General features: G+C 39.5%; 1 protein-coding gene across 1 annotated transcript; it reads left to right on the top strand.

Moving 5' to 3' along the window:
- The first annotated feature begins 8,053 nt into the window (after nt 1-8,053).
- On the top strand, nt 8,054-14,614 carry LOC123951383 (prolactin induced protein). The gene is made up of 4 exons (XM_046020057.1): nt 8,054-8,148; nt 10,075-10,180; nt 14,001-14,115; nt 14,434-14,614. Exons 1-4 carry the CDS (start codon nt 8,054-8,056, stop codon nt 14,553-14,555), a joined length of 438 nt encoding a protein of 145 aa, XP_045876013.1. The 3' UTR covers nt 14,556-14,614.
- The last annotated feature ends 12,231 nt before the right edge of the window (nt 14,615-26,845 follow it).

Raw genomic sequence — 26,845 nt, 5'->3', positions numbered from 1 at the left:
CATTACCCCAAGGGCAGGTCAAGATTTTAAATCATCCTGAACTGAAATGTAACATGTGGCAGTTTAAATTCCTTCTTAATAATTCAGGAGGGAACAGGTAACATACTCAATCCATGGAGTGAGACAGTACCCTATTCTCACACAGCACCAGACATGGAGACCTTAAAGGTCAATGTCATCCTCAGGAAGATATAAATCCTTGAAGTAAACCAGTGCCTGGACTTAGTCAATAACCAGGCGGAATGTATTAGTCTGTGAGGGGTCAGGTGCATTTAGAATGACAGTTTACTCTCTTCAAGAAATCTGCAACAAAAAATCTTCAGATTCTTGTAAAATGTTCATAAAAGCTCAGATTTTGCTGACAAATAAGCAAATAGTCTCAATTTCATTATCAAGGGACATTGCTACATTATTCAGGCCTAGAAACTCCTTCCCAGCTGGGATTCTGTAACACCAACTCCTATTAAATATTTGACCAAACACCCAAATTTGAGAAAGACTCCAAAAAACCTTTTGCCATAAGTACTCTGGTTCCAACTCCAGATAAATTACCCCCATATATATTTCGTCATGAAACTTAGGATATATCCATGTGATGAAAATACATGCTTCAATCAAAAACAGTACTAAATGTCATTTTTTAAAAGAAATTAGTGCAGAATCACACTGCTAGTTAGAGGCAGAACTAGGCTTTAAATTCAAATCTATGTGATTTTAAGACCTGTGTTCTTGACTACTCTCTAATTTGCGTACTTCCAAATGAGTAAGAACTTATAATAACATGGAAAAGACGTACTTAGGTATTTTTTCATATTGGGTATATGTAAATGCAAAATAAGTTTATGATAATGGCCTCATTATCATTAGTCCTTAGATAAATATGAATATGAACTACAATAAAATCCAATTGCACACATTCCAGAAAAACTGACAACAAAAGAGACAAAATAGAGTGTGGGTGAGGATGCAGAGCAACTGGACTTTATACACATTGCTGGTGAGGTGAATACTGGAAGAACAAAATTCAACATATCAACTTACAGGATGCAGTCAAAGCATTGCTTTGAAAAAAATTTATAGCTTAAATATGTACATTACAAAAGAAGAAAATGAAAATCAATCAAGCATACGTCCCAAGAAATTAGGAAAAAATAGCAAATTAAACATAAAGTAGTGGGGCGCCTGGGTGGCTCAGTGGGTTAAGCCGCTGCCTTCGGCTCAGGTCATGATCTCAGGGTCCTGGGATCGAGTCCTACATCGGGCTCTCTGCTCAGCAGCGAGCCTGCTTCCCTCTCTCTCTCTCTATCTGCCTGCCTCTCTGTCTACTTGTGATCTCTCTCTGTCAAATAAATAAATAAAATCTTTAAAAAAAAAAAAAGAAACATAAAGTAGTAAGAAATAGATGAAAAAGATAAAAACAAACTAAAAATAATCTGTAGTGTTGAGTTTTTTTAAGACTAATAAAGTTGATAAATACCTGGCAAGACTAATTTTTTAAAATATTTATTTATTTTACTCGAGAGAGAGAGAGTGCAAGCACAGGGGGGAGGGGCAGAGAGAGAGAGAAACCTGAGCAGACTTTACAGTGAGCACAGAGGTTAACAAGAGACTCGATCCCACAACCCTGAGATCACAAGCTGAGCCAAAACCAAGGCTTTTTAGACTTTTAAAATACTCACGAAATACACAAGCTGGTTTTTGAATACAGATGAAATGCAAAGGGCCAAGAATAGAGAAAGATAAGAAAATCTTGAGGACAAATCAATTGGGAAGAATTACTGGGGTGGATGTCATGAGTGACTTTTTTGTTTGTTTGTTTTGAGGTGGTTTTTTTTTTTCTTGAATATATTTGGTTATTTATTTATTTTAAGTAAATGTTCAATTTTTTTTCTTTCTTTTCAGTGTGGTTTTTAACACTTTTTTTTTAAGTCGGCTTCAACATGGGACTCAAACTCACAACCCTGCAATCAAGAGTCACACACCATACCAACTGAGCCAGTCAGATGACTCATGAGTAATTTTTCTACCATTGTAGTCATTTAAAAAGTGTGAAATTGACATGATGAAAACAAATAGAATAATGATAAAATATGTATACCTGGGCACCTGGGTGGCATAGTCAGTTAAGCAACTGATTCTTCAATTTTTACTTAGATCATGATCTCAGCATTGTGAGATCAAGCCCCACTTTGGGCTCTGCATTAGGTATTTAGCCTGCTTAAGATTCTCTCTCTCCCACTTCCTCTGCCACTCCTCCCTCTCTAAAATAAAAATATATAGATACTTAATTTGCAATGAAGTCACAAAACTATAAGTTTTATAAATGTGTTTTTTTCAACAACAGTATAGAGATAATTGAATATCCACATGGAAAAAAATTTTTTTAATTTTTTATTTTTTATAAACATATAATGTATTTTTATCCCCAGGGGTACAGGTCCGTGAATTGCCAGGTTTACACACTTCACAGGACTCACCATAGCACATACCCTCCCCAATGTCCATAACCCCACCCCCTCTCCATATCTCCTTCCCGCCAGCAACCCTCAGTTTGTTTTGTGAGATTAAGAGTCACTTATGGTTTGTCTCCCTCCCAATCCCATCTTGTTTCATTTATTCTTCTCCTACACCCCAACCCCCCACGTTACATCTCCACTTCCTCATATCAGGGCGACCATATGATAGTTGTCTTTCTCCGACTGACTTATTTCACTAAGCATGATACCCTCTAGTCATATGGAAAAAATTTAATTTTATTCCCTTCTCATATTGAACACAAAAAGCCATCCATAAGTAGATAGTAGATCTAAATATCTAATGACAAACAACAACAACAAAAAAACCTTCTAGAAGATATAATGAGTATTTTCATGAACTTGGAGTAGAGAAAACATTAACCATAAAGGAAAATATGGGTACATGTAAACATTAAAATTATGAACTTCTGTTCATCAAAAGACATCATTAAAAGAATAAAGGCAATATATACAATCAATAAGAAAATACAAGCAATCCAGTTGAAAAATGGGCAAGACCCTTACAAAAAGGAACATACAATATCCAGAAAATATATGGTAATCACAAAAATATCAAAGTAAAATCACAATAAGTTCCACTGCACATCCATCACAATAGCCAGTAAGATTAAAATGATTAACAATATCAATATTGTTGCAGTTGTAGTGAAAGGGAAATTCTTACACCCTGCTGATGTGCTGTGGTATAACAACTTTGGGAAACATTTTGGTATTATCTACTAATAACAAACATGTGCATATTAAATCTCTGCTGACTCCTTCCCTTAAATGTAAAATGCTTTTACATTAGGAAACAGCAAACTGCTTAAAAACTTGGACTCTGGGAGCACCTGAATGGCTCAGTCAGTTGAACATCTGGCTCCTGACTTTGGCTCAGGTCATGGTCTTGGGGTCATGAAATCAAATCCTACATGAGGCTCCATGCTCAATGTGCAGTTGGCTTAAAATTCTCCCTCTCCCTCTTCCTTAGCCCCTCCCCCTGCTCACACTCTCTCTCTAAAATAAATTTTGTAAAAACTCTTAAAAAATAAAACCAGACTCTAGTATCAGACTACTTGATTTTGAACTCTAACTCTGTCAGTTACTAACTTTGCAACCTTCAGAAATTTACTTTATCTTTCTAGACCTCAAATTCTTCATCCTTAAAATGAGGGTAATATTTAAGTTATATGATCATTTGGGGGCACTTGGATGGTTCAGTTGGTTGTGCAAGTGTCTGTCTTGATTTCAGCTCAGGTCATGATCTCAGAGTCTTGAGACCAAGCCTCAAATAAGGCTCCATGCCAGGCGTGGAAACTGCTTAAGATTCTCTCTCTGGGGGTTTTGAAGGGGCGAGGGGGTGGGAGGTTGAGGAACCAGGTGGTGGGTAATAGGGAGGGCACGTACTGCATGGAGCACTGGGTGTGATGCCAAAACAATGAACACTGTTATGCTGTAAATAAACAAATAAATATATATATATATTTAAAAAAAAGATTCTCTCTCTGCCATTCCCTCTGCCCCTCTCTGCCACACACACAAAAAAGCTATATGATAATTTTAAGGAATAGGTGAATTAATATGTTAAGCACTTAGAATAGTGTCTGACTTATTGTAAGCACTGTATAAATATTTGTTCTTATTGTTTGGGCATTTGAAGAAACTGTATACAGTAACTCTAGGGTATGTGATTGTCATGAAAGTAGGAGACACAAGGAGCAGAGCTCTACTTCTGAGGTCTTGTAGAGTGGGAGGGAGGTCATATATCAAAAGTACTCAGTGTAGTGATGCCTGGGTGGCTCAGTTAAGCATCTTCCTTCAGCTCAGGTCATGATCCCAGGGTCCTGGGATCAAGCCCTGCATTGGGCTCCCTGTTCAGCAGGGAGCCTGCTTCTCCCTCTCCCTCTGCTACTCCCCCTACTTGTGTGCTCTCTCTCTCTCTCTGTCAAATAAATAAATAAAATTATTTAAAAATAAATTAAAAATTTAAATTTTTTTTAAAGTACCCAGTGTATAAAAACTATTGATATTGGGAGAAACACCATGGTGGAGGGTATAGCATACTAACAAGAGACACAGGAGAAATCTCTAGCAGCTACATTTAAGAGGAAAATGTGGGGAGAAGAAAGACATTAAGAAAGTGGAATGCAATGTATAAAACTTCTTCATATCCCCAAAAGTATAACTAGAGTCAAGAGCTTTAATATTATTTAAAACTTCTAAATCAAATTTTATCATTTTTAGGTATGTTTCCTTGGATGCTTTGTAAAATCTATGGACAGACAGCAGCAGGTCTAGCAACTGCCGGCTCCATTTAGGTTAAACCTGTAAAATACTTAGTAGTCCCCAATAAACAGAAACTAATACTATAATTCTGATCAGAGTCTATTAAGTGTGTTATTTTGACTGCCCCCCATTATATTCTAATTCACTTCTTCATGCTCATCACCTTAAACCTCTCTGTAAAGGTAGGTGCCCAATCAATATTTGTAGGATAGATTATCTGAAAGAACTAGGTAGATGATGGATAAAGAGAGGAATTCATAAAAGCAAGGATGAATGTGAGATTGTTCACATCACCTTTATGGGGAAACAAGCTATAATGAAGCCATGGAAGATAAATGTTTGCTTATAGTAGGCCTTGTGTTTTTCGACTTTGGGACTATTAGTGTTTGGGCATGCCACACTGGGTCCTTGCCCTCACTGGCAGGCAGTGGAGTAGTTAAAAGCTCAGGTCCTAGAGGCGGACTGCTTGCATTCAAATTCTGGTTCATCCAAAGATGCATGCATGGTAAAGTTAGTGATGTGAAGCCTCAGGGCCCCTACTTACAACCTCTTCCAAAGTCCTATATCTGTTTTTCATATGTGAAAATTTGCATTTCTTGGGCTCCTGGGTGGCTCAGTGGGTTAAGCCGCTGCCTTCGGCTCAGGTCATGATCCCAGCGTCCTGGGATTGAGTCCCGCATCGGGCTCTCTGCTCAGCGGGGAGCCTGCTTCTACCCTGCTCCCTCTCTCTCTCTGCCTGCCTCTCTGCCTACTTGTGATCTCTGTCTGTCAAATAAATAAATAAAATCTTTAAAAAAAAAAAAAAAGAAGAAAGAAAAAATTTGCATTTCGCGTCTTAAAGAGGTTACCGTGCTCGCTCCGGCAGCACATACTTAAAGAGGTCACTCTGAGACTCCACAAACATGGATCCAAACTTGGCTCTACCAGTCACTGGCTATGGGACTTGGGCTTAGCATATTTATCTGCTATGTGCCTCCATTTCTCCATTTGTAAAATGAAATAAAGCTGGCAATCTGCTCCATAGTATTGTTTTGAAAATTGAGTAAGTATGTGTAAAACGCTTAGCACAGTGTCATGCACATAGTATGTATTCACTGTGCTTCAGCTTCTTTAACTCCCTTTTTGGTCACACCTTACCTTGCTCTTTTATGAGCCCTGTCAGGTCTAGGGTCACCTTCTTTGCAAACAGCCTGTGGCAGGCTTCTCTTTAATCCTTAATCCCTTCCCTTTATACCTGTACATTTCCTTCTATGAGCCTCTTCGGTTGTTTATAATCTGATTTTATCTATTTGGTTTTTGAAACCTACTAAACCTGTTCATTACTTAAAGGACATAACAATTTCAGTTTCATTTTCTCCCCCTCGAAGCCATCTGCTAGATTAGTTTTCTAAACAACAGCATGGAGAAGAAAATATTATCCTCAAACTTTTGTCATAAATACCATTCTGAAAACTTTCCAACATACCATCTATAGAACTGTGGCAGTTACTTAGATCCTACCTTCTCTCTGAAATTTTTATCTTTTCAGATATATTCAACTCCATGAATACTAACATCTCTGAGTCAACTGTGGAACGGAATTAGGACACATGGATTTTTGCAGATGGAATTGCCTAGTTCCTAAAACAAAGCTAAAACCAAGGTTTGCTTGATACTGTTCATCTCCATCCATATCTTTAATGCAGTGTGGGTAGCAGTTGAAAAAATTATGTTGCAGTGATTTATTGGCTTATTAGCCCTTAAGCCATATCAGTTTCTAGAATAAATATCTATTTCTGATTTAGCCAAAAATTGTTTAGCCAATATATACAAGCATTTATATTAGGTTAAAATACCCAGGAGTCCTATAATCAAATATAAATGATGGAATGAAAGATTAAAAATATGGTCATTCCTACTAGCCTGTAAAGCATCCTCGCCATGTTCCATTATTCTATGGATATCACTTTCCATCAAATCCCTGACCAATATGTGACCATCACTTAAAAAACAATTATTTTTAAACTAATATATATGTAAATATCACCATGCAATGCCCCTCAAAATTATGTTCCATGGGCAATAATCTGTCTTATATCTCAGGAATCCATTACCTACTGAATCAACACTGAGGCATCTTGAAGCTCAGCAAAAATTACATCAAGAATTTAGTACAACATGCCCAGCTGCCTTATCTTCTCTACTCCCCACCTGCCCTTTCCATCTAAACTGTTTGCTAGATCATGGGTTTAGAACCTGACTTCACCCCAAAGTTTCAAATACACTTACAACCAATATGGGTTCCAACCCTTTCAACATTTGTTGTCCCTTTTCAAACACCAGCTAAATTAGGATTATCAAATAGAACCAAAAAATGTGTGTGCGTGTGTGTGTGCTTGTGTGTGTGTTCATGTTATAGCCCCTGACATTAAGGACTCAACAATCACACACATATTTGTGCCACCCAGTTTTATGGTCTTAATTTCCCAGCATTCAGAGCAGCCCATCTCTAGTTTTCTCTCCTGTCATGATTGGTGGTGGCCCCTAGGAGAATCCTAATCACCCAACAGCCCTGTGAAATTTTCTGAAGAACATCTCTTAAACTTACTATCAGGGGATCAAGCAAATGTGTCCTGCAGTTGTGAACTGAAATCTACCACAGCTGGGTTCTCTACCTCTCAAGACTAGAGAAGCAGACTGTTTTTAAGACTACATACAGCAGGGGGGCACCTGGGTGGCTCAGTGGGTTAAAGCCTCTGCCTTCCGCTCAGGTCATGATCTCAGAGTCCTGGGATGGAGTCCCACATCGGGCTCTCCGCTCAGCGGGAAGCCTGCTTCCCTTCCTCTCTCTCTCTCTGCCTGCCTCTCTGCCTACTTGTGATCTCTGTCAAATAAATAAAATCTTAAAAAAAAAAAGACTACATACAGCAGGCATATGATTATGAGAGAAAAGAAAACATTTCTGTAAGCAAGGAAAGAGCTGCTATGTCTTTTGAGGTCCTGCCTATTCCTTACAAACCTCTGGTATGTTAAGTAAATGAGGAAGGACAATCTAACTCCTCACCTGGACTTGAACACTATAGCTGAATGTTGACTTTTTCAATGGAAAAACAAACTTTAGTTCAACAAGGAAAGAGCATGCGTGGGAAGGATAATTGGGTAATTGGCCACATGGATCCGCTTGGCAATTCTCCCGCTTCCTTGATCTGCATATAAGGAGTGTGTTGGCCACCTGGGACAGCTCTAGGACATCATATTCTGTCTCCTCCAACATGCACCTTCTCCAGCTCCTGTTGAGAGCCGGCCGAGGCATCTTGGTCCTGGTTCTCTGTCTACAGCTGGGGACCAACAAAGCTCAGGAAGACACGTAAGCCAAGTCTTTTTCTTCCTCACAAAAATCCCTTCAGGGAGGGCTCCTATCCTAGCCTGGAAATCTATTCCTGAAAACTTTTCAATTTCCCAGATCTCTAGTCCCAGGGATGCTTATAAACTCCAGATCAAGTCCCACTTCTCTCCTCTCAGGAAGTCCTATCAGCTCCCCTCTATTTCCACTGGATGCTTCTAGGTTGTCTATGGAAATATGGCACTCAGTGTGCATAAAGGCTTTTATTAACAATCAGTCTTGCTCTGGCTCTGATCTACATCCTATCCATAGTCTACACCTTTGTTAGATTTCTGCTCAGTAAACTTTATGTTCTCACAACTTGTCTCCTAGAACAGTAGGTTCAGCAGGTCTGTGATAGCTTTACACAATTTTGGCAGGACTGGTAAAAGGATCAGAAGCCTTGATCACTGGTCCTTGACCCCACAGTCTGAAGTTGAGCTAGCCCAGAAGCTTAGACATTTTTCCTATTTTGAAGCCCAAAAACAAAAGCAAGGACACACTCACCCACCACCCACAGTAGGCCCTAGGAGCACAGGTTCAGCAGCCAAATCACTGAGGGTACATACTTGAAGGAAGCAGGAAAATCAGGCAAATGAATTAGGAAATGCAGCCAGGGTCTGGGAGAAGCAGGGACACTCAGCAAATCTAGAGGGTTTTCTTTACAGGAATATGGTTTTGAGTGCTGGGTTTTTGGATTGTGATTCTGATGATACATCTGTGGCATGACCAGTTACACTGTCCTGGAGTAAACCATTCAGAGTTTTGACAAGTTGCTATAGTGGAGGCCATTGTCCTAAGAAACACTGAGTAGGGGCAGGTTCAGATACAGATGTTAGCCCATGTAGCCCTGAGATGGGACAGCAAAACTCTGAAATAAGCTATACTAATTAGAGTGATCAGCCATCCCCATTTGCCCAGGAATTGCTCGGTGTTAGCACTGAAAGACTCTCATCCCAGGAAGTTCCTCACTACCAGGCAAGCTGATCTGATCACTCACTCTGGCTAAGCTTGTCATTTTATTAATCCTAAATTCATTCACAGATGAGAGGAATTTTAGAAACACTTAATTTTTCACACCCTTTTCTGTGCACTTAGCACTAGAGCAACTGGTACAAGAAATGGAGTATTTCCAAAATCTGAGATGCTTTACTCTAGGAAAATGGGACCCTGAAGCATTATAGCAAAAAACCTGAATTTCCTCCTGTCCCACCCAAAACTAAAAGAGCTCAACCAGGAGTTTCTGGGAGAAAGAAAGTAAGTCTCCTAGTACAGAACCCAGTTATCCCTGATGGAAAAATCCTTGACTTCCCTCTGCCTCCATTTCCTTTTCCCATCAGATTGTAGTATGTGGCTTGAAAGTAGAGTATCATCTAAAGTTCCCAAATATAGCCATGTGTCCAAATTCACTGCACTGCTAAAGAAATATAATTTCCTAGGCCCAGGAACTAAAGAAGGAGGATCTCAAGGATAACTCTAAAAATTCTTCCAGTGCATTAAGATGTTTATGGTTTAGTATGATTCTGTTGATATGGAATATTCTACTAATGATAACTTGAGCCCTCCCACAGAGTGGACAATCAACAGAACCTGGAGGATTTTATTAAGAAATGACATGTGATATTGTACTTTTATTCTTTTTTAACTTATTTTTTGTCAGTGGAAAGAACAATGATGCTCAGTTTTAAATAAAGCATCAAAGTTGCTTTATTAAACAAAACGGAGTCTGTAGAAAACAATCAAACCAAACAAGGATCAAAGATTCCCAAGGGTTCTGATGCTCAGCAAATTATTCATATGCCATCATTCCCTTCCCTTGCACCTTCCCTGTTCCCTCTGTTCTGCTCATTGTGCTCCTCTTTCGTGGACAGATCTCTGATTTCTGCCCTGCTTCTCTCTTCCCAAAACTAGTCGAGAAATTATAAAAATGCAATTGGACATGCCCTCAACAGCAAAAGAAAATGAAGAAGTCACTGTGAAGCTTATAGTTGAAACAGAATTAAGAGAATGTATGGTGGTAAGTAGAGACCTGGGGAAGTAAACTCATAAAACTCTGACTCCTTAGTTATGAGTACAATTGGATTAATCTCTCACTTTACCATTGCATAGTATACCCAATAAAATGCTGAATAGCTAGCCTCATGCTCCCAGTTCTCATATGTGTTATGCTACTTGAGCCTCAGAACAATCTTCAGACCTTGGGGCAGATTACTATTCTCATTTTACAGATGAAGGAACCTGATCCAGACAGGTGTAGGAAGAATGAAAAGGAAAGAAGGAATGAGTAGTGAGAAAAGGACAGCTAAATGGAAAGAGAGGAAAAGTGTAAGAGCTGAGGAAGAAGAGATAAGAGCTCCTCTAAAGTCCTGGACATGATTATTTGAGTGAGGGGTGGGATGGGGGTTCTCACAAGAAAAACTGCAACCCCATTCAGTGGATTGAGGCAAGTGAACAGAAGAGCTATGTTGCAGAGAATACATGGGGTATGATTCCCTCCTCTGCAGTAAGCTCTAAGAAGAAGCTATGTTCATTGTCCCTCCCTCTGCCCTTTTGCTCTACCATCAGAAGTTTACTCTTGTTTCAGCCTCCTCTCCCCAGCAAAGAGCCCACACTCTCCTCCCTATTTTCTCCAATTCAGCAGTCGTGGGAGGGAGTTCCAATCCCTTCACTAGATCAGAGGTTCTTAAAAGGAAGTGCATGTAAGACTCACCTGTGCATTATTGCAGATGTTTGGCTGCTCTGGGCCATCAGGAAAAGGGGTCTGTGCAGGTTTAACCCACAGAGGCTCTTCCCCAGGAAAGAGTGTGTCTTCTCCTCCCTGCTGGCAGACTTCTCACATGCTGTCACACACACACAATCTGCCCCTTGATAGCTACCACTGTTCTAGGGCCAAGACCCAGACGTCTCCCCACTGACTCCTTCCAGAAGGGCACTCTCTCAGGCAGCACAAGCATTTTCCTATGACAGGAGTTTCCTAACTCAGATTTATGTATGATGATTAAATCGGAAACAAAATTGGGAGCATGAAGACTGTTATTCATTAGAATACATTCTAGAAATGGCCTCATACCTATAAGAGAAAGATTTCTGATCACTGAGCAAAGAACAACAAAACTGCTTTGTCAAATTTGTCTGTTTACAGTTCAAGAATATGAACCTTGTATGTTAATAGCAGGTAGGAGGGAAACCACATCATAATTTTTCAATTTTGTTTTATCATAACCACAGATGACAAAAGGAATGAGAACGTGTGCATAAAAGTCTTGTGATAATGGTAGTTTCTGGTGATGATAGATAATGAAGTCTGTTTTTACTCCTGAGAAAGTGTTTAATCACATGTGAAATACTTTTGTGCTACTGTAACTTTAAGGACTACGTTTTAAGAACAATGCTAATACAATACAATAAGGCAATCTTTTTAAAACCTACCCAAGTACAAGGAATCTCATAAAATAAATGATATTGTAAATTAGAAAGAATTTATGGGAAATTTTCTTAGTTCTGGCCAACCAATTTTTATTTGTAGTTTCAAATATTAAAAATATGTATGGTTACAAAAACATCATATTTTTAAATTTTTAGGAAAATATTATTTTTATATGTGTAAAGATTCTAGTACCTAATCTCAATTTTCTAACAATTACAATACTTTTGCAAATAAATTTTTGATCAAGTGAAGTATTAGAATCACAGTTTTTTTTAAAGATTTTTTATTTATTTATTTGACAGAGAGAGATCACAAGTAGGCAGAGAAGCAGGCCGAGAGAGAGGAGGAAGCAGGCTCCCTGCTGACCAGAGAGCCCGATGCGGGTCTCGATCCCAAGACCCCGGGATCATGACCTGAGCCGAAGGCAGAGCCTTAACCCACTGAGCCACCCAGGCGCCCCTAGAATCACAGTTTTAAAATTAAAATTGATTAGGCACACCTGGGTGGTTCAGTTGGTTAAGTATCTGCTTTTGGCTCGGGTCATGATCTTGGGGTCCTGGGATCAAGCCCTGGGTCAAGCTCCCTGCTCAGCAGGAAGTCTGCTTCTCTCTCTCACTCTGCCCCTCCCCCTGCTCCTGCACACCATCTCTCTCTCTCTCAAATAAATAAATAAAATCTTTTTTAAATATTTTGTATTTGTAATTGAAAAAGAACTTGTGACAAACCACAGGGCTTAAACATTTGTGGTATGGACCATTTTGCTAGTCTCGTGAAGTCTAAGGAACTCTCATCAGAAAAGTGCTTTTGAAAGTGTTCCTAAAATGCATTGGATTACACAGGAAAACTACCATATGGAAAAATAGTGATAGGACTATCATGCCCAGCATAGAGCCTACTTAAAAATTAAAAAAAAAAACTTTTGAAACAGTACTATTTATATTTCTTTATCAACATACTAGCCAAAAAGTCAATACATTTAAAATATAGACAAGTTAAATTTTATTTTTTAAAAACTATCTTTGTGATGACTCTTGTTGCTCAGCTTGAATAAGTAGCTGCAGCTGTGCACTGGTTTTTGACAAGAAGTGGATTCCAATAGATTGGGATTTTTGTTTGAATATTCAACTGTTGAAAACTCTGATTTATTAGGATAAACTGTTGTAAATGCCCTAAGAAGGTAAACCAGGCAAGTGTCGGTTTCTTGAAAGAAACACCAGGATCTTCAAAGTATTCTGAGTAAAATTCCAATTGTGAGAACACTTGAATTAGCCGTTTGGAGCTGACGGGCTATTCGGTGCATGGTTGCCAGTTACCTGGGCAAGCTTCAGGAGACAGGCAGATGTCCCCAGCCAGGACCATGCAACCCTGTATTCAAGGTAATGATGAGTGCAGGCAATATTTTGAGCTATATAAACATGTAAATTAATATTAACATACCTATGTTTCTCTTCATGATAAAATCATACACACTGCTAATGCCACTGAGGATCATTGATAACATAACAGAAGGAATACTCAATTTCAGTGAGATATTGATGGTCAGGGGTGGGAGGTTGGGGGAACAGGTGGTGGGTAATGGGGAGGGCACGTTTTGCATGGAGCACTGGGTGTTGTGCAAAAAGAATGAATACTGTTACGCTGAAAAAATAAATAAAATGGAAAAAAAATAAAGCAATTGAACTAAAAAAAAAAATAAAGATGAAATTTCTTTCCATCTGAGTTCACTAGACCCACTGGGTCTATGAACTCTAGGATAACACCCCTGTGCTGAACACTAACCAGACAAAAGCTTCCTGATGCTGCTGAAACTTATGTATCTCAAGTTGTAAAGCCCTCTCAAATTCAAAAAGGAAATTTACCATCAAGATTTCATTTGTTTATCTTACAGCCAAGTTTGGTAAGTAACTGTTTTCCTCTCACAACCAAGAAAAGAAAGACTGAGAGATGTCACTGCAATCATCAAAAGTCACAGAGTTTGAGAGGAGCATGGTTCTGGCAACAAGACCTGGTTTAGGCTCTATACCCAAGAGCTAAGCTGTGGTCACAAACCAGTTCCTGAAAGCCCTAGTTAGGGAACCACAGCAAACTTGCTCTTCAGATGAAAGCTGCCCGAGAATGAGTTCTGCTTGCCCTGTCAATTCACTAATTCTTCCTTTCAGAGCCCAGACCCACCATGGTGCTAAAGCAGGAATTTGAAGACACATTGACAGAAAACCTTCTGACTTCGACTTTAGTTCCCAAAATGATACTATAAAAGTGGACTCCACAGTGCCTCTGATCTACATCCATCCCTGCTATTTGCATACAAAGGATGTTGTCCTCATTTTTCTTTGTGCTCTCTTGCCTTTCTCTCCCTTTCCTGCTCCCCAGACTAACACAGGGTCCTCTCTGCCGACCTCTTCCTCCACAGATTAAAACTTACCTCCAAGGCAGCCACCCAGTAGATGGTCCTTTCAACTATCTTTACACTGCCTGCCTCTGTGAGGATTATCCAAGAACTTTCTACTGGGACTTTGTGGTCAATAGTAAGTATAGGGGCCATCCAAAGAAAGAACTATCCACTAAGGCAAGGGAAACCGTAAAGAGAAATGTGACTTCGGATGTGGGGCAGAATGTCAGGACAGAAGGATGGAGAGAAAGGAGGGAAGAAGAGGGGACAGTGGATGGGGACTATGCCCATGTCTGAAAGTTGAGGGGTTGTGTGAGAAAAGCCCAAGGGAGATACACTTGCAAATGATTTGGGGAAACTGGGCCCTAGTAGGGGGGTGCCTAAAACTAGTAGAAAACCCAGGAAATGGGGTTAGAGTGTTATCAGAGAAGATCTTTGTCCTTTTCTCTTTCAGGAACTATGGCAATAGCAACAGTAGTCCACGTTATTAACAACGAAGGTACCTGCCCTAATATATCAGTGGTGCCCAATGGAAAAGATTATTATTACACCACTAGGAAAATACAGACAGTCTGATCATGCTGGAAGCCCTTGTCTAACTGCCCCCCCCCCCCAGGGTGGTTCCTTTAAGAAAAATTGACTGGAGTATCTGTTGTGGTTTGTAAAATAAACTTCTCACAAACTACTCTGTGTTCTGTTGTGTCTTCCCTTCCAAATCTATCCCAGAGGAGCCTCAGAGCACCCATAATTTCTAGAACTCTGTTCTCTCAAAAAAATGCTACTGAGGAGTTTATGGGTTCTCACTGTCCACTGGTAGGAAGAATGAGAGATGAATAAATAGAGATGACTCACAGAATCTGAAATTCTCTGGACTCCTAAATATTATGCCCCTTCCCTGTACCCATGCCCTGTATTTCCTCACTGTAAGGAAAAACTCAGAAAGCTAGGTAATGTCAGGTGTTAAAGGAAAATGAAGGGCTATGGGAGCAATTAGGCACTGCTGGTGGCCTCTTTGGAGAGCCATCTGACATTACATAACCAAACTGATTCTGCACATACCATATGACCCATCACCTCCACAACTAGAAATGATGGTAAGAGACCCTGGACTCCTAGGCCAATATATTCTAGCTATCAAAGAGAAAGCACCACTGAATAACCGTTGTTCTAAAATATATGCCGCATCTTGAACAACATCACCATAACCCTAAATGGTATGATCTCCGAGCTATCTCTTCAGCTGCTCATTTATGAGGTTTTCCCCACATGTTGTAGGTTACCAGTAGTTTCCTGATGATGCCATTAATGGCAAGATAGTAGATTCTTTGATCATGTGCCCATTGCAACTCTTTCATTAAAAAAAAAAAAAGATTACCCTGATCTGAAGAGATATTAGATGAGATTCCATGTCTAGAAATCAGATACACTTTAAGCCGTCAGATGGCAGTGCCGGTCAAAACACTGCAGACAAGAAGGATACATCCATATCTAGAATATATATCAACCTCAGTAGAGATGAACTATTGCCACCTCAAGAGACAAAAGGTTCAATGAACCAATGTATTCTCCAAATGGTCTTCCCGCTGTTGAGGTCTCAGCATTTGTCTCTGGGCTGAAGGCTGAAAGGTTTCAGCCACAACATCTAAATCACTTACGGTGAGAGGCACATGTACAATGTTGATGACCACTGCCTCGCTGGCCATCACACAAGCATTGGAGTAGCTAAGAACAGAAGCTGCCTTATAACCATTGAATCAGTCATCCTACCCAATTAATTAGTTGTTCAAAGTCTCCTCTGTGTCAGATTCTTTCTTATGAGCATTAACATGAGACATAAAAAAACCACATACTTTGTAGCTTATACCCCTTGGTTCATCCAGATAGCCAACTCATTTATGAACCACACCTGGGTGTTTTATCTCTAAAACGCAGTTATAAGAACTCCCCCACCCATGCAGCTGCAGGCCAATCTTAAGGAAGAGTGTTAGTGCAGTGGGAGTAGCTGACATGAGATAGGAACCACAATTTTTCTGTAACTTAAGACCTCTGGACCAAGTTGGATCCAATTGCAACTGTGCTATTTCCATTGTATGATGAATTGCTGCTGTACCCACCCAAATTTATAATTTGTGGATCAACCAATACCTAAGTCATCATGGGAAACTCTGGTCCCATAGTTACTCGATGTTTCATGGTCGTTTTAGGTCTTTATAGTGCTCATGTGCTCGTTTAAAAAAAAAAAGTTCTATGCTGCAAATGATACGGCTGTACTTCAGAATCCTATTGGTCTACTCTGCAACTCTCCTCCTAGGTCTCAACAGAGACTACACTCAGTGTCTTTAATCTACCATAGGAAAGATGAAACACATAGCATATAGGATATGCCAAGTAATATGGCCAAAATACAGGCGACTTGGTTTGTTCAGACTGCCATAACAAAATACCATAGTCTGGGTGGCTCAAACAACAGAAATCTGTTTTCTCACAGACTGGAGGCAAGAGGACTAAAATCAAGGTGTCAGCATGGGTTCTTGGGAGGGCCCTCTCCCTGGGTTGCAGACAGGCACCTTCTCATTGTGTTCTCAGGTGGTGAAGAAAGAAGTCTGGTGTCTTTCTCTTCTTATAAAGGCACAGTTCTATCTTAATAGGACTCCATATTTATGACTTCATTTAACCTGAATCACCTCCTTAAAGGCTCTATCTCCAATCCAGTCATGAGAAGAAGGGTGAGGAGGGTCACAGCATCAACATATGAATCTTGGAAGGGACACAATTCAGTCACAGTAAGTAAACTTTTTTCTCATGCCAAAGTTTGAGCCTGCTACAGAAACCTTTTTTTGTTCTGATACCACTCAAAACTGGTGTCTTTTTGAGTCACCCAATAATGTGACTGAATGTGTCATTCACAAGTATAGTAAATACTGCCTCCAAAATCCAAGGCCTTCCAAGTATTGTGCTTCTTTTATAGTGGTAGTTTATTCAAGGTGCAAAAACTTTCTGGAAAAGATATTCTAGGGGCACCTGGTTGGCTCAGTCAGTTAAGCATTCAACTCTTGATTTCAGCTCAGGTCATGATCTCAGGGTTGTGAGATCAAGTCCTGCATTGGGCCTTCTTGGGATTCTCTCTCTCTCTCTCTGGAAAAAAAATGTAGCATGCCCCAGACCACTGAACCCCTAAAAAACTTCACTGATGGGGTAGTCACCTAAATATGTGCATTGTATAGGTGTCCTACTAGAATATCAACAGCGCTTGCTACCTCTTGCTCAGCAGATCCAATTAATACAATATCATAGAGATGTGGGCCTGTATTCTGTTCAAGGTCAGGATGATCATGGTACCCATATTATAACAGGCATTAGGAAAATTAATATAGTATGATGGTAAAACCATGAATATGTATGACTGTCCCTCCAGGCAAATATAAACTGCTCTTTATCTTTTTATTTGATGAGAAAAAAAAGGAGCATTAATCATATCAGTAGCCACATAGCAAGTGCCAGAGACTATACTTATATTTCTTGTGAAGATATCACGTCTGACATGGAAGTGGTCAAGAGACTTTTTTGTGTATCTGTTCATTTGCTTGTTTACAGTAGCCAACCATGGCCCATTTTCATACATTTGACTTTGCATGAGCCAAACTGGTGAAGTAATAGAGGTATAATTCTGATCACCACCCACCATCTTTTAATTCTTTTAGGGTGGCACTTACCTCTACCATCCCACTAGAATGAATTGTGACTTACTTTCTTAGCTTGGGGATGAAATTTCACCAGATCCTGTTTAACTGTTCCAATCACAACAGTGCTTACTTCACAGGTCAGGGAATCTATGTAAAAGTTCTGCAACAGTTTATTATATTCATCAAATTATACATTTAGGGACCAGAAAAATGACCACAGCATAAGAAAAAAATGTACTCACTGTGAGATGAACTTTGACCAGGACCCTACTTATCTCCTGGCTTCCATAGATCTCATTATACCATGGAGGCATGATAGCATTTTGGTGTTACTCTCAGCTTAGAACCAGCATCCAATATACTCAAAAGAGTGGTAGTTCCTCATTCTCCAGATGTAATTATTCTGGTGAATGACCAGAAGTTTCTTTAAAGAAAGACTGAGGTAATATATACTACAAACACATGTTGTGGTGTTGCAGATCACTTCCTCAAGGGGACCCAGTCTCTCTTTGAATCAGTAGGCTCTGAGAGCTAATTCTGGTCTGGAAACTAGGAGAAGGATAATGATTTGTCATTATGTTTGCCAACATCAGCCTTCTGCTTATTCAGCTGAACTTTTTGTATATATAAGTTAAACAATCCCCTGTTGTCTTTCCACACATCCTTCTCCTATAAACACCATGGTCTATTAGCCATAACCAAATATACCTGTTGGTGAAAGTTCCCATTATAATTTTGGCCTTGCTGCCAGTTACTTTAATTATGTCACCCTTGCCTCCAACAGTGAAGTGCCAATTCCAGGCCTCTGCTAGTTCAGAATCTTATAAATGCCACTGATACACAGAAATGTAGATCTATAGCAGCATTTTCTACTCTACCTGAACCTAGAGAGGACTGTCACCAATGAACTTAAAAATTCCAGTGCCCCACCTTCCCACTAGCATTCCTTACCAATGGGTATGTCTTTTGGGATTTCTCAAGTAGTAAAGTCAGCTAATTGATTCTCTGGCCTTGAATAATACCTCCATTCTGGCATGCTCTCTTCCATGAGTCTATTGAATTCCTAAATACTATGACCAGAGTTTGAGCATAACCACCTTATTTTCCTCAGGTCACCACATTTCCAAACACTAAGGGGCCACCCCAGCAGAATATCAGACTTATTCCAGATATTCTTTGACAGGTACTTAAATTCTGAGTCTTGGGATAGAGCCTCTCTGTAAGCACCTTCCAAAATCCCAAATCCCAATGATCCCTACCCCTGACATTCATCCTTTTGTGTAATTCCTTTCCCTTGAGAGCAAGCAGGAGTAATGACTTCCTTCTACTCAGTGGAAAATAGCAAAGGTGATGAGATGTCACTTATTTACTCAAGCCCTGGAAATCAACAAAAGCTTAACAGGAGACAAAACAGTGAGAGCAACCTGCAGTTTGGTGCTACTGCAGCTCTGGAAAATACCTGGTCTCACCCAGCTCAAGTCCCAGGCAGCTCCAGACTGGCCCACTAACAATAGGAGGACTAAACAGGCAAAGAAATCCATTGCAGACAACTGGACTATAGGCAAAAGTGACTCAGCCACAATGAGAGTGGGTGCATACATTTGCAGGTGCCCCCTACAAATGAGAGTAGGGTGCATACAATACACAGGAAACAACCTGAAGTGCCAGGTTCTGGTAAACAAGGCACATTGCACCACAGGGCACTACAGGACCTCTTCTTCATAAAGTCACTACTTTCAAGAGCAGGAAAGATAGCTGACTTTATTGACACATAGAAACACACACAGAGTGTTAGACAAAATAAGGAGACAAAGGAGCATGTCCCAAATGAAAGAATAGGACAAAAATACAACAAGAGAGCTCAACAAAATGGAGATAAGTAATATGCCAGATAGAGAATTTAAAGTAATGGTCATAGGGGTAATGGGTGGCACAGTTGGTTAAGCATCTGACTCTTGGTTTCTGCTCGGGTCATGATCTCAGGGTCATGAAACTGAGCCCCACATCAGGCTCCACACTGAGCTCAGAGTCTGCTTAAGGCTCTCTCTCCTTCTCCCTTTGCCCTGCCCCAACAAATAAATAAACCTTTAAAAAAATAAAATAAAGTGGGACATCGGCAAAGGCAAGGGAAGCAAGGGCAAAAATGAACTATTGGGATTTCATCAAGATCAAAAGCTTTTGCACAGCAAAGGAAACAGTTAACAAAACCAAAAGACAACTGACAGAATGGGAGAAGATATTTGCAAACGACATATCCGATAAAGGGCTAGTATCCAAAATCTATAAGGGACTTAGCAAACTCAACACCCAAAGAACAAACAATCCAATCAAGAAATGGGCAGAGGACATGAACAGACATTTCTGCAAAGAAGACATCCAGATGGCCAACAGACACATGAAAAAGTGCTCCACATCACTCGGCATCAGGGAACTACAAATCAAAACCACAATGAGATATCACCTCACACCAGTCAGAATGGCTAAAATTAACAAGTCAGGAAATGACAGATGCTGGCAAGGACGCGGAGAAAGGGGAACCCTCCTACACTGTTGGTGGGAATGCAAGCTGGTGCAACCACTCTGGAAAACAGCATGGAGGTTCCTCAAAATATTGAAAATAGAAGGGGGCGCCTGGGTGGCTCAGTGGGTTAAGGCCTCTGCTTTTGGTTCAGGTCATGATCCCAGGGTCCTGGGATCGAGCCCCGCATCGGGCTCTCTGCACAGCAGGGAACCTGATTCCCCCTTTCTCTCTGCCTGCCTCTCTGCCTGCTTGTGATCTCTGTCTGTCAAGTGAAAAAATGAAATCTTAAAAAAAAAAAAAAGAAGAAAATGTTGAAAATAGAACTACCCTATGACCCAGCAATTGCACTACTGGGTATTTACCCTAAAGATACAAACATAGTGATCCGAAGGGGCACGTGCACCTGAATGTTTATAGCAGCAATGTCTACAATAGCCCAACTATGGAAAGAACCTAGATGTCCATCAACAGATGAATGGATAAAGAAGATGTGGTATATATATGCAGTGGAATACTATGCAGCCATGAAAAGAAATGAAATCTTGCCATTTGCGACAACGTGGACGGAACTAGAGGGTATCATGCTTAGTGAAATAAGTCAATCGGAGAAAGACAACTATCATATGATCTCCCTGATATGAGGACATGGAGATGCAACATGGGGAGTTAGGGGGATAGGAGAAGAATAAATGAAACAAGATGGGATTGGGAGGGAGACAAACCATAAGTGACTCTTAATCGCACAAAACAAACTGGGGGTTGCTTGGGGGAGGTGGGGTTGGGAGAGGGGGAGGGGGGTTATGGACCTTGGGGAGGGTATGTGTTATGGTGAGTGCTGTGAAGTGTGTAAACCTGGCAATTCACAGACCTGTACCCCGGGGATAAAAATACATTATATGTTTATAAAAATAAGAAATAAATAAAAAATTAAATAAAAAAATAAAATAAAATAAAGTAATGGTCATGAACATACTCACTGGACTCAAAAAAAGGGTGGAGGACCTCAATAAGACCCTTAACAAAAACATAGAAAACATAAAAAAGAACCAATCAGAAACAAAGGACACAATAACTGAAATTAAAAATACATCAGATGGAAAAAATAGGCTAAAGGAAGCAGAAGAACCAATCAGTAGTGGAGAATAGAGTCAAGCTGAACAGCAGAAAAAGAATAATAAAAAATGAAAATAAATTAAGGGAACTCAACAACACCATCATAACAACTTTCAAGTTACAGGGATCCTGGGAGGAAAAGTAAAGGGAGTAGGATATTTATTTGAAGAAATGATAGCTGAAAACCTCCTGAATCTGGGGAAGGACAGAGAAATCCAGATCCAAGAGGCACAGAGAGCCCCCAGCAAAATCAACCAAATGAGGTCAACACCAAGACACAGTAATTAAAATGACAGAAAGTAGTGATAAACAGAGAAGTTTAAAAGCACCAAGAGGAAGAAAAAAAAAAAAAACACATACACGCACACACAGTTATATATAAGGGAAACCCAATAAGGTTATCAGCTGATTTTTCAGGAGACACTTTGCAGACCAGAAGAGAGTGGCATGATATATTCAAAATGCTAAAAGAAAAAAATGCAGCCAAAAGTACTCTATCCAGCAAGGCTATCATTCAGAATAAATGAGAGATAAGGGTTTCCCAGACAAACAAAAGTTGAAGGAATTCATGACCACTAAACCAGCCCTACAGGAAATGTTAAAGGGGACTTTTTAAGTGGAAAGGAAAGACCATAAGAAGGAGTAAAAAAAACAGAAAGAAAAATGTGGTAAAATTAAGTATATCTATAAAAATCAGGAATCACAAAATAAAAGGATCTAAAGCATGACACCATATACTACAATGCGAAGGAGGGGTTAATGAGGAATGAAATTTTAATGATTTTAGAATGGGTTCAAATTTAAGTGACCATCAGCTTAGTATAGACTGTTATGTGCATAATATGTTATACATAAACCTAAAGGTAACCACAAATCAAAAACTGGTAATATATACGCAAAAAATAGAGAAAGGAATTCAAGTATATCACTAAAGAAAGCTAGCAAACTGTGAGAGAAGACAGCAAGAGAAGAAAAGAACAGAGAACTACAAAAACAACCACAAAACAAGTAACAAAACGGTAATGAGTACATACATATCAATAATTACTTTTAATGTAAATGGACTAATCACCTCAATCAAAAGACATAGGGAAATGCAATGGCTAAAAAGGCACAACTCTTCTATATGCTGCCTACAAGAGACTCATTTCAGACCTAAAGACATTGGAAGTGAATGGATGGAAAAGCATTTATCATGCAAATGGAAGTTAAAAGAGAGCTGGGATAGCAACACTTAGACAAAAATAAACCTTCAAAGAAAGACTGGGACAGGAGACAAAGAAGGACACTCCATAATCATAAATGGAACAATCCAGCAAGAAGATACAACAATTGTAAATATTTATGCACCCAACATGAGAATACCCAAATACATAAAGCAGCTAATAACATAAAGGAAGTAATCAATAGTAATATAATAGTGGGAGACTTTAACACTCCAATTACATCAATGGATAGATCATCCAAAAGAAAATCAACAAGGAAACAGTGTCTGTGAATGACACATTGGACCAGATAGATTAAACAGATTTATTCAGAACATTCTACCCTAAAGCCGAATACACATTCTTTTCAAATGTACATGGAACATTCACCAGAATAGATCACATGTTAAGCCACAAAATAAGTTTTAACAAATTCAAAAAATCAAAGTGCCTCTTTGCATCTTATCTACCACAACACTATGAAACTAGAAATCAATCACAAGAAAAATCTAGAAAGAACACAAATACACAAAGGTTATACAACATGCTACTAAACAATGAGTGGGTCAATGAAGAAATCAAATGGGAAATAAAAAAATACATAGAGACAAAAGAAAATGAAAACAAACAATCCAAAATCTTTTGGATATAGCAAAAGCTGTTCTAAGAGGGAAGTTTATAGCAATACAGGCATACCTCAAGAAACAAGAAAAATCTCAAATAAACAACTTAACCTTACACCTAAAGGAGATAGGAAAAGAACAAACAAAACCCCAAACCAGTAGTAGAAAGGAAATAATAAAGATGAGAGCAATATAAATGAAATAGAAACTAAAAAGAACAGTAGAACGGGTCAAAGAAATTAGGAGCTGGTTCTTTGAAAAGAGAACCTTTAGCCACACTCATCAAATAAAAAGGGGGGAGACTCAAATAAAATCAGAAATGAAAGAGGAGAAATAACAACCAACACCACAGAAATACAAAGAATTATAATAATTTTATGAAAAATTATACCCCAACAAATTGGACAAGTTAGAAGAAATGGATAAATTCCTGCAAACATAACCTCCCAAAACTGAATCAGGAAGAAATAGAAAACTTTAACAGACCAATTATCAGCAACAAAATTGAATCAGTAATCAAAGAATCCCCAAAAAACAAAAGTCCAGGACCAGAAGGCTTCATAGTTGAATTCTACCAAACATTTGAAAAAGAGCTAATAACAGTTCCTCTCAAATTATTCCAAAAAATAGAAGAGGAAGGAAAACTTCCAAACTTATTCAATGAGGCAAGCATTACCCTGACACCAAAACCAGAAAAAGACATTACAAAAAAGAGAGAGAGAGAGAGAACTATAGGCCAATATCTCTGACAAACACAAAAGCAAAAATCCTCAACAAAATATTAGCAAACTGAATCCAACAACAATACATTAAAAAAAAAATCATTCACCACGATCAAGTGGGATTTATTCCTAGTATGTAAGAGTAGTTCAATATTTGCAAATCAACCAGTGTGATACATCACATCAATAAGTGAAGGGATAAAAACTCTATGATCATTTCAATAGATGCAGAAAAAGCATTTGACAAAGTAAAATATCCATTCATGATAGAAACTCTCAACAAAATATTTTTAGAGGGAACTACCTCAATATAATAAAAATGTTTCAACATAATATGAAAAACCCATAGCTAATATCACACTCAATGATGAAAAACTAAGAGATTTTGGAGGGAGGAGTCAAGATGGCGGAGAAGTAGCAGGCTGAGACTACATCAGGTAGCAGGAGATCAGCTCGATATCTTATCTAAACATTGCAAACACCTACAAATCCGACAGGAGATCGAAGAGAAGAAGAACAGCAATTCTAGAAACAGAAAATCAACCACTTTCTGAAAGGTAGGACTGGCGGAGAAGTGAATCTAAAATGATGGAAAGATAGACCGCGGGGGGAGGGGCTGGCTCCCGGCAAACGGCGGAGCAACGGAGCACAAAATCAGGACTTTTAAAAGTCTGTTTCACTGAGGGACATTGCCCAGAGGCTAAACTGGGGTGAACGCCACGCGGGGTCAGCGTGGCCCCAGGTCCCGCAGGGTCACAGAAGGATCGGGGGTGTCGGAGTGTCCCAGAGCTCTCAGATGTTAGAACGGAGAAGCCGGCTACAGAGACAGAGCCAAGGACTGAACTCTCAGCTCGGGGTTACCTTGAAATGGTCGCGGGCTGGGTGAACTCGAAGCACGGCTGGAGGCTGGGGATATGGAGTGATTGGATGCTGTCCTCTGGGGGCGCACTGAGGAGTGGGGCCCCAGGCTCTCGGCTCCTCTGGGCCGGAGACTAGGAGGCTGTCATTTTCATTCCGTCCTCCGGAACTCTACGGAAAGTGTTCAGGGAACAGAAGCTCCCAAAAGCGAACCCAAGCGGGTTACTTAGTCCGGCCCCCGGTAAGGGCGGTGTAATTCCGCCGCGGGCAAAGACACTTGAGAATCACTACAACAGGCCCCTTCCCCAGAAGATCAACAAAATATCCAGCCAGGACGAAGTTCATCTATCAAGGAAAGCAGGTTCAATACCTAAGACAGCAGCGGAATTCCAGAGGAGGAGAAAGCAAAGCATGGAACTCATGGCTTTCTCCCCATGATTCTTTAGTCTTGCGGTTAATTCAATTTTTTTTCTTTCTTTTTTCTTCTTCTGCTAAATTTTTTAAAACTTTTACCCTTTTCTTTTTTAACGTTTTCTGACTAGTTTATCTAAAATATATATTTTTTCTTTCTTTTTTATACTTTTTCTTTATTTGTTTTATTTTTTAAATTTTTTTCTTTTTTTTCTGAACCTCTTTTTATCCCCTTTCTCCCCCTCCCCCCACAATTTGGGGTCTCTTCTGATTTGGTTACAGCGCATTTTTCTGGGGTCTTTGCCACCCTTTTAGTATTTTATTTGATCCTTCATATCCTCTTATCTGGACAAAAAGACAAGGCGGAAAAAATCACCACAAACAAAAGAACAAGAGGCAGTACCGAAGGCTAGGGACCTAATCAACACAGACATTGGTAATATGTCAGATCAAGAGTTCAGAATGACGATTCTGAATGCTCTAGCCAGGCTCGAAAAAGGAATGGAAGATATTAGAGAAACCCTCTCTGGAGAGATAAAAGCCCTTTATGGAGAAATTAAAGAACTAAAATCTAACCAAGTTGAAATCAAAAAAGCTATTAATGAGGTGCAATCAAAAATGGAGGCTCTCACTGCTAGGATAAATGAGGCAGAAGAAAGAATTAGTGATATAGAAGACCAAATGACAGAGAATAAAGAAGCCGAGCAAAAAAGGGACAAACAGCTACTGGACCACGAGGGGAGAATTCGAGAGATAAGTGACACCATAAGACGAAACAACATTAGAATAATTGGGATTCCAGAAGAAGAAAGAGAGAGGGGAGCAGAAGGTCTATTGGAGAGAATTATTGGAGAGAATTTTCCTAATATGACAAAGGGAGCAAGCATCAAAATCCAGGAGGTGAAGAGAACCACCCTCAAAGTCAACAAGAATAGGTCCACACCCCGTCACCTAATAGTAAAATTTACAAGTCTTAGTGACAAAGAGAAAATCCTGAAAGCAGCCCAGGAAAAGAAGTCTGTAACATACAATGGTAAAAATATTGGATTGGCAGCAGACTTATCCACAGAGACCTGGCAAGCCAGAAAGAGCTGGCATGATACATTCAGGGCACTAAACAAGAAAAACATGCAGCCAAGAATACTCTATCCAGCTAGGCTATCACTGAAAATAGAAGGAGAGATCAAAAGCTTCCAGGACAAACAAAAACTGAATGAATTTGCAAACACCAAACCAGCTCTACAGGAAATATTGAAAGGGGTCCTCTAAGCAAAGAGAGAACCTAAAAGTAGTAGATCAGAAAGGTACAGAGACAATATACAGTAATAGTCACCTTACAGGCTAATGATGGCACTAAATTCATATCTCTCAATAGTTACCCTGAATGTTAATGGGCTAAATGCCCTAATCAAAAGACACAGGGTATCAGAATGGATAAAAAAACAAAACCCATCAGTATGTTGCCTACAAGAAACTCATTTTAGACGTGAAGACACCTCCAGATTTAAAGTGAGGGGATGGAAAACAATTTACCATGCTAATGGGCATCAGAAGAAAGCTGGGGTGGCAATCCTTATATCAGATCAATTAGATTTTAAGCCAAAGACTATAAAAAGAGATGAGGAAGGACACTATATCATACTCAAAAGGTCTGTCCAACAAGAAGATCTAACAATTTTAAATATCTATGCCCCTAACATAGGAGCAGCCAACTATATCAACCAATTAAT

Source organism: Meles meles, chromosome 10 (assembly GCF_922984935.1).
Source record: "Meles meles chromosome 10, mMelMel3.1 paternal haplotype, whole genome shotgun sequence".
Classification (NCBI taxonomy): domain Eukaryota; kingdom Metazoa; phylum Chordata; class Mammalia; order Carnivora; family Mustelidae; genus Meles; species Meles meles.
This window is presented reverse-complemented; position numbering and strand designations above follow the sequence as displayed.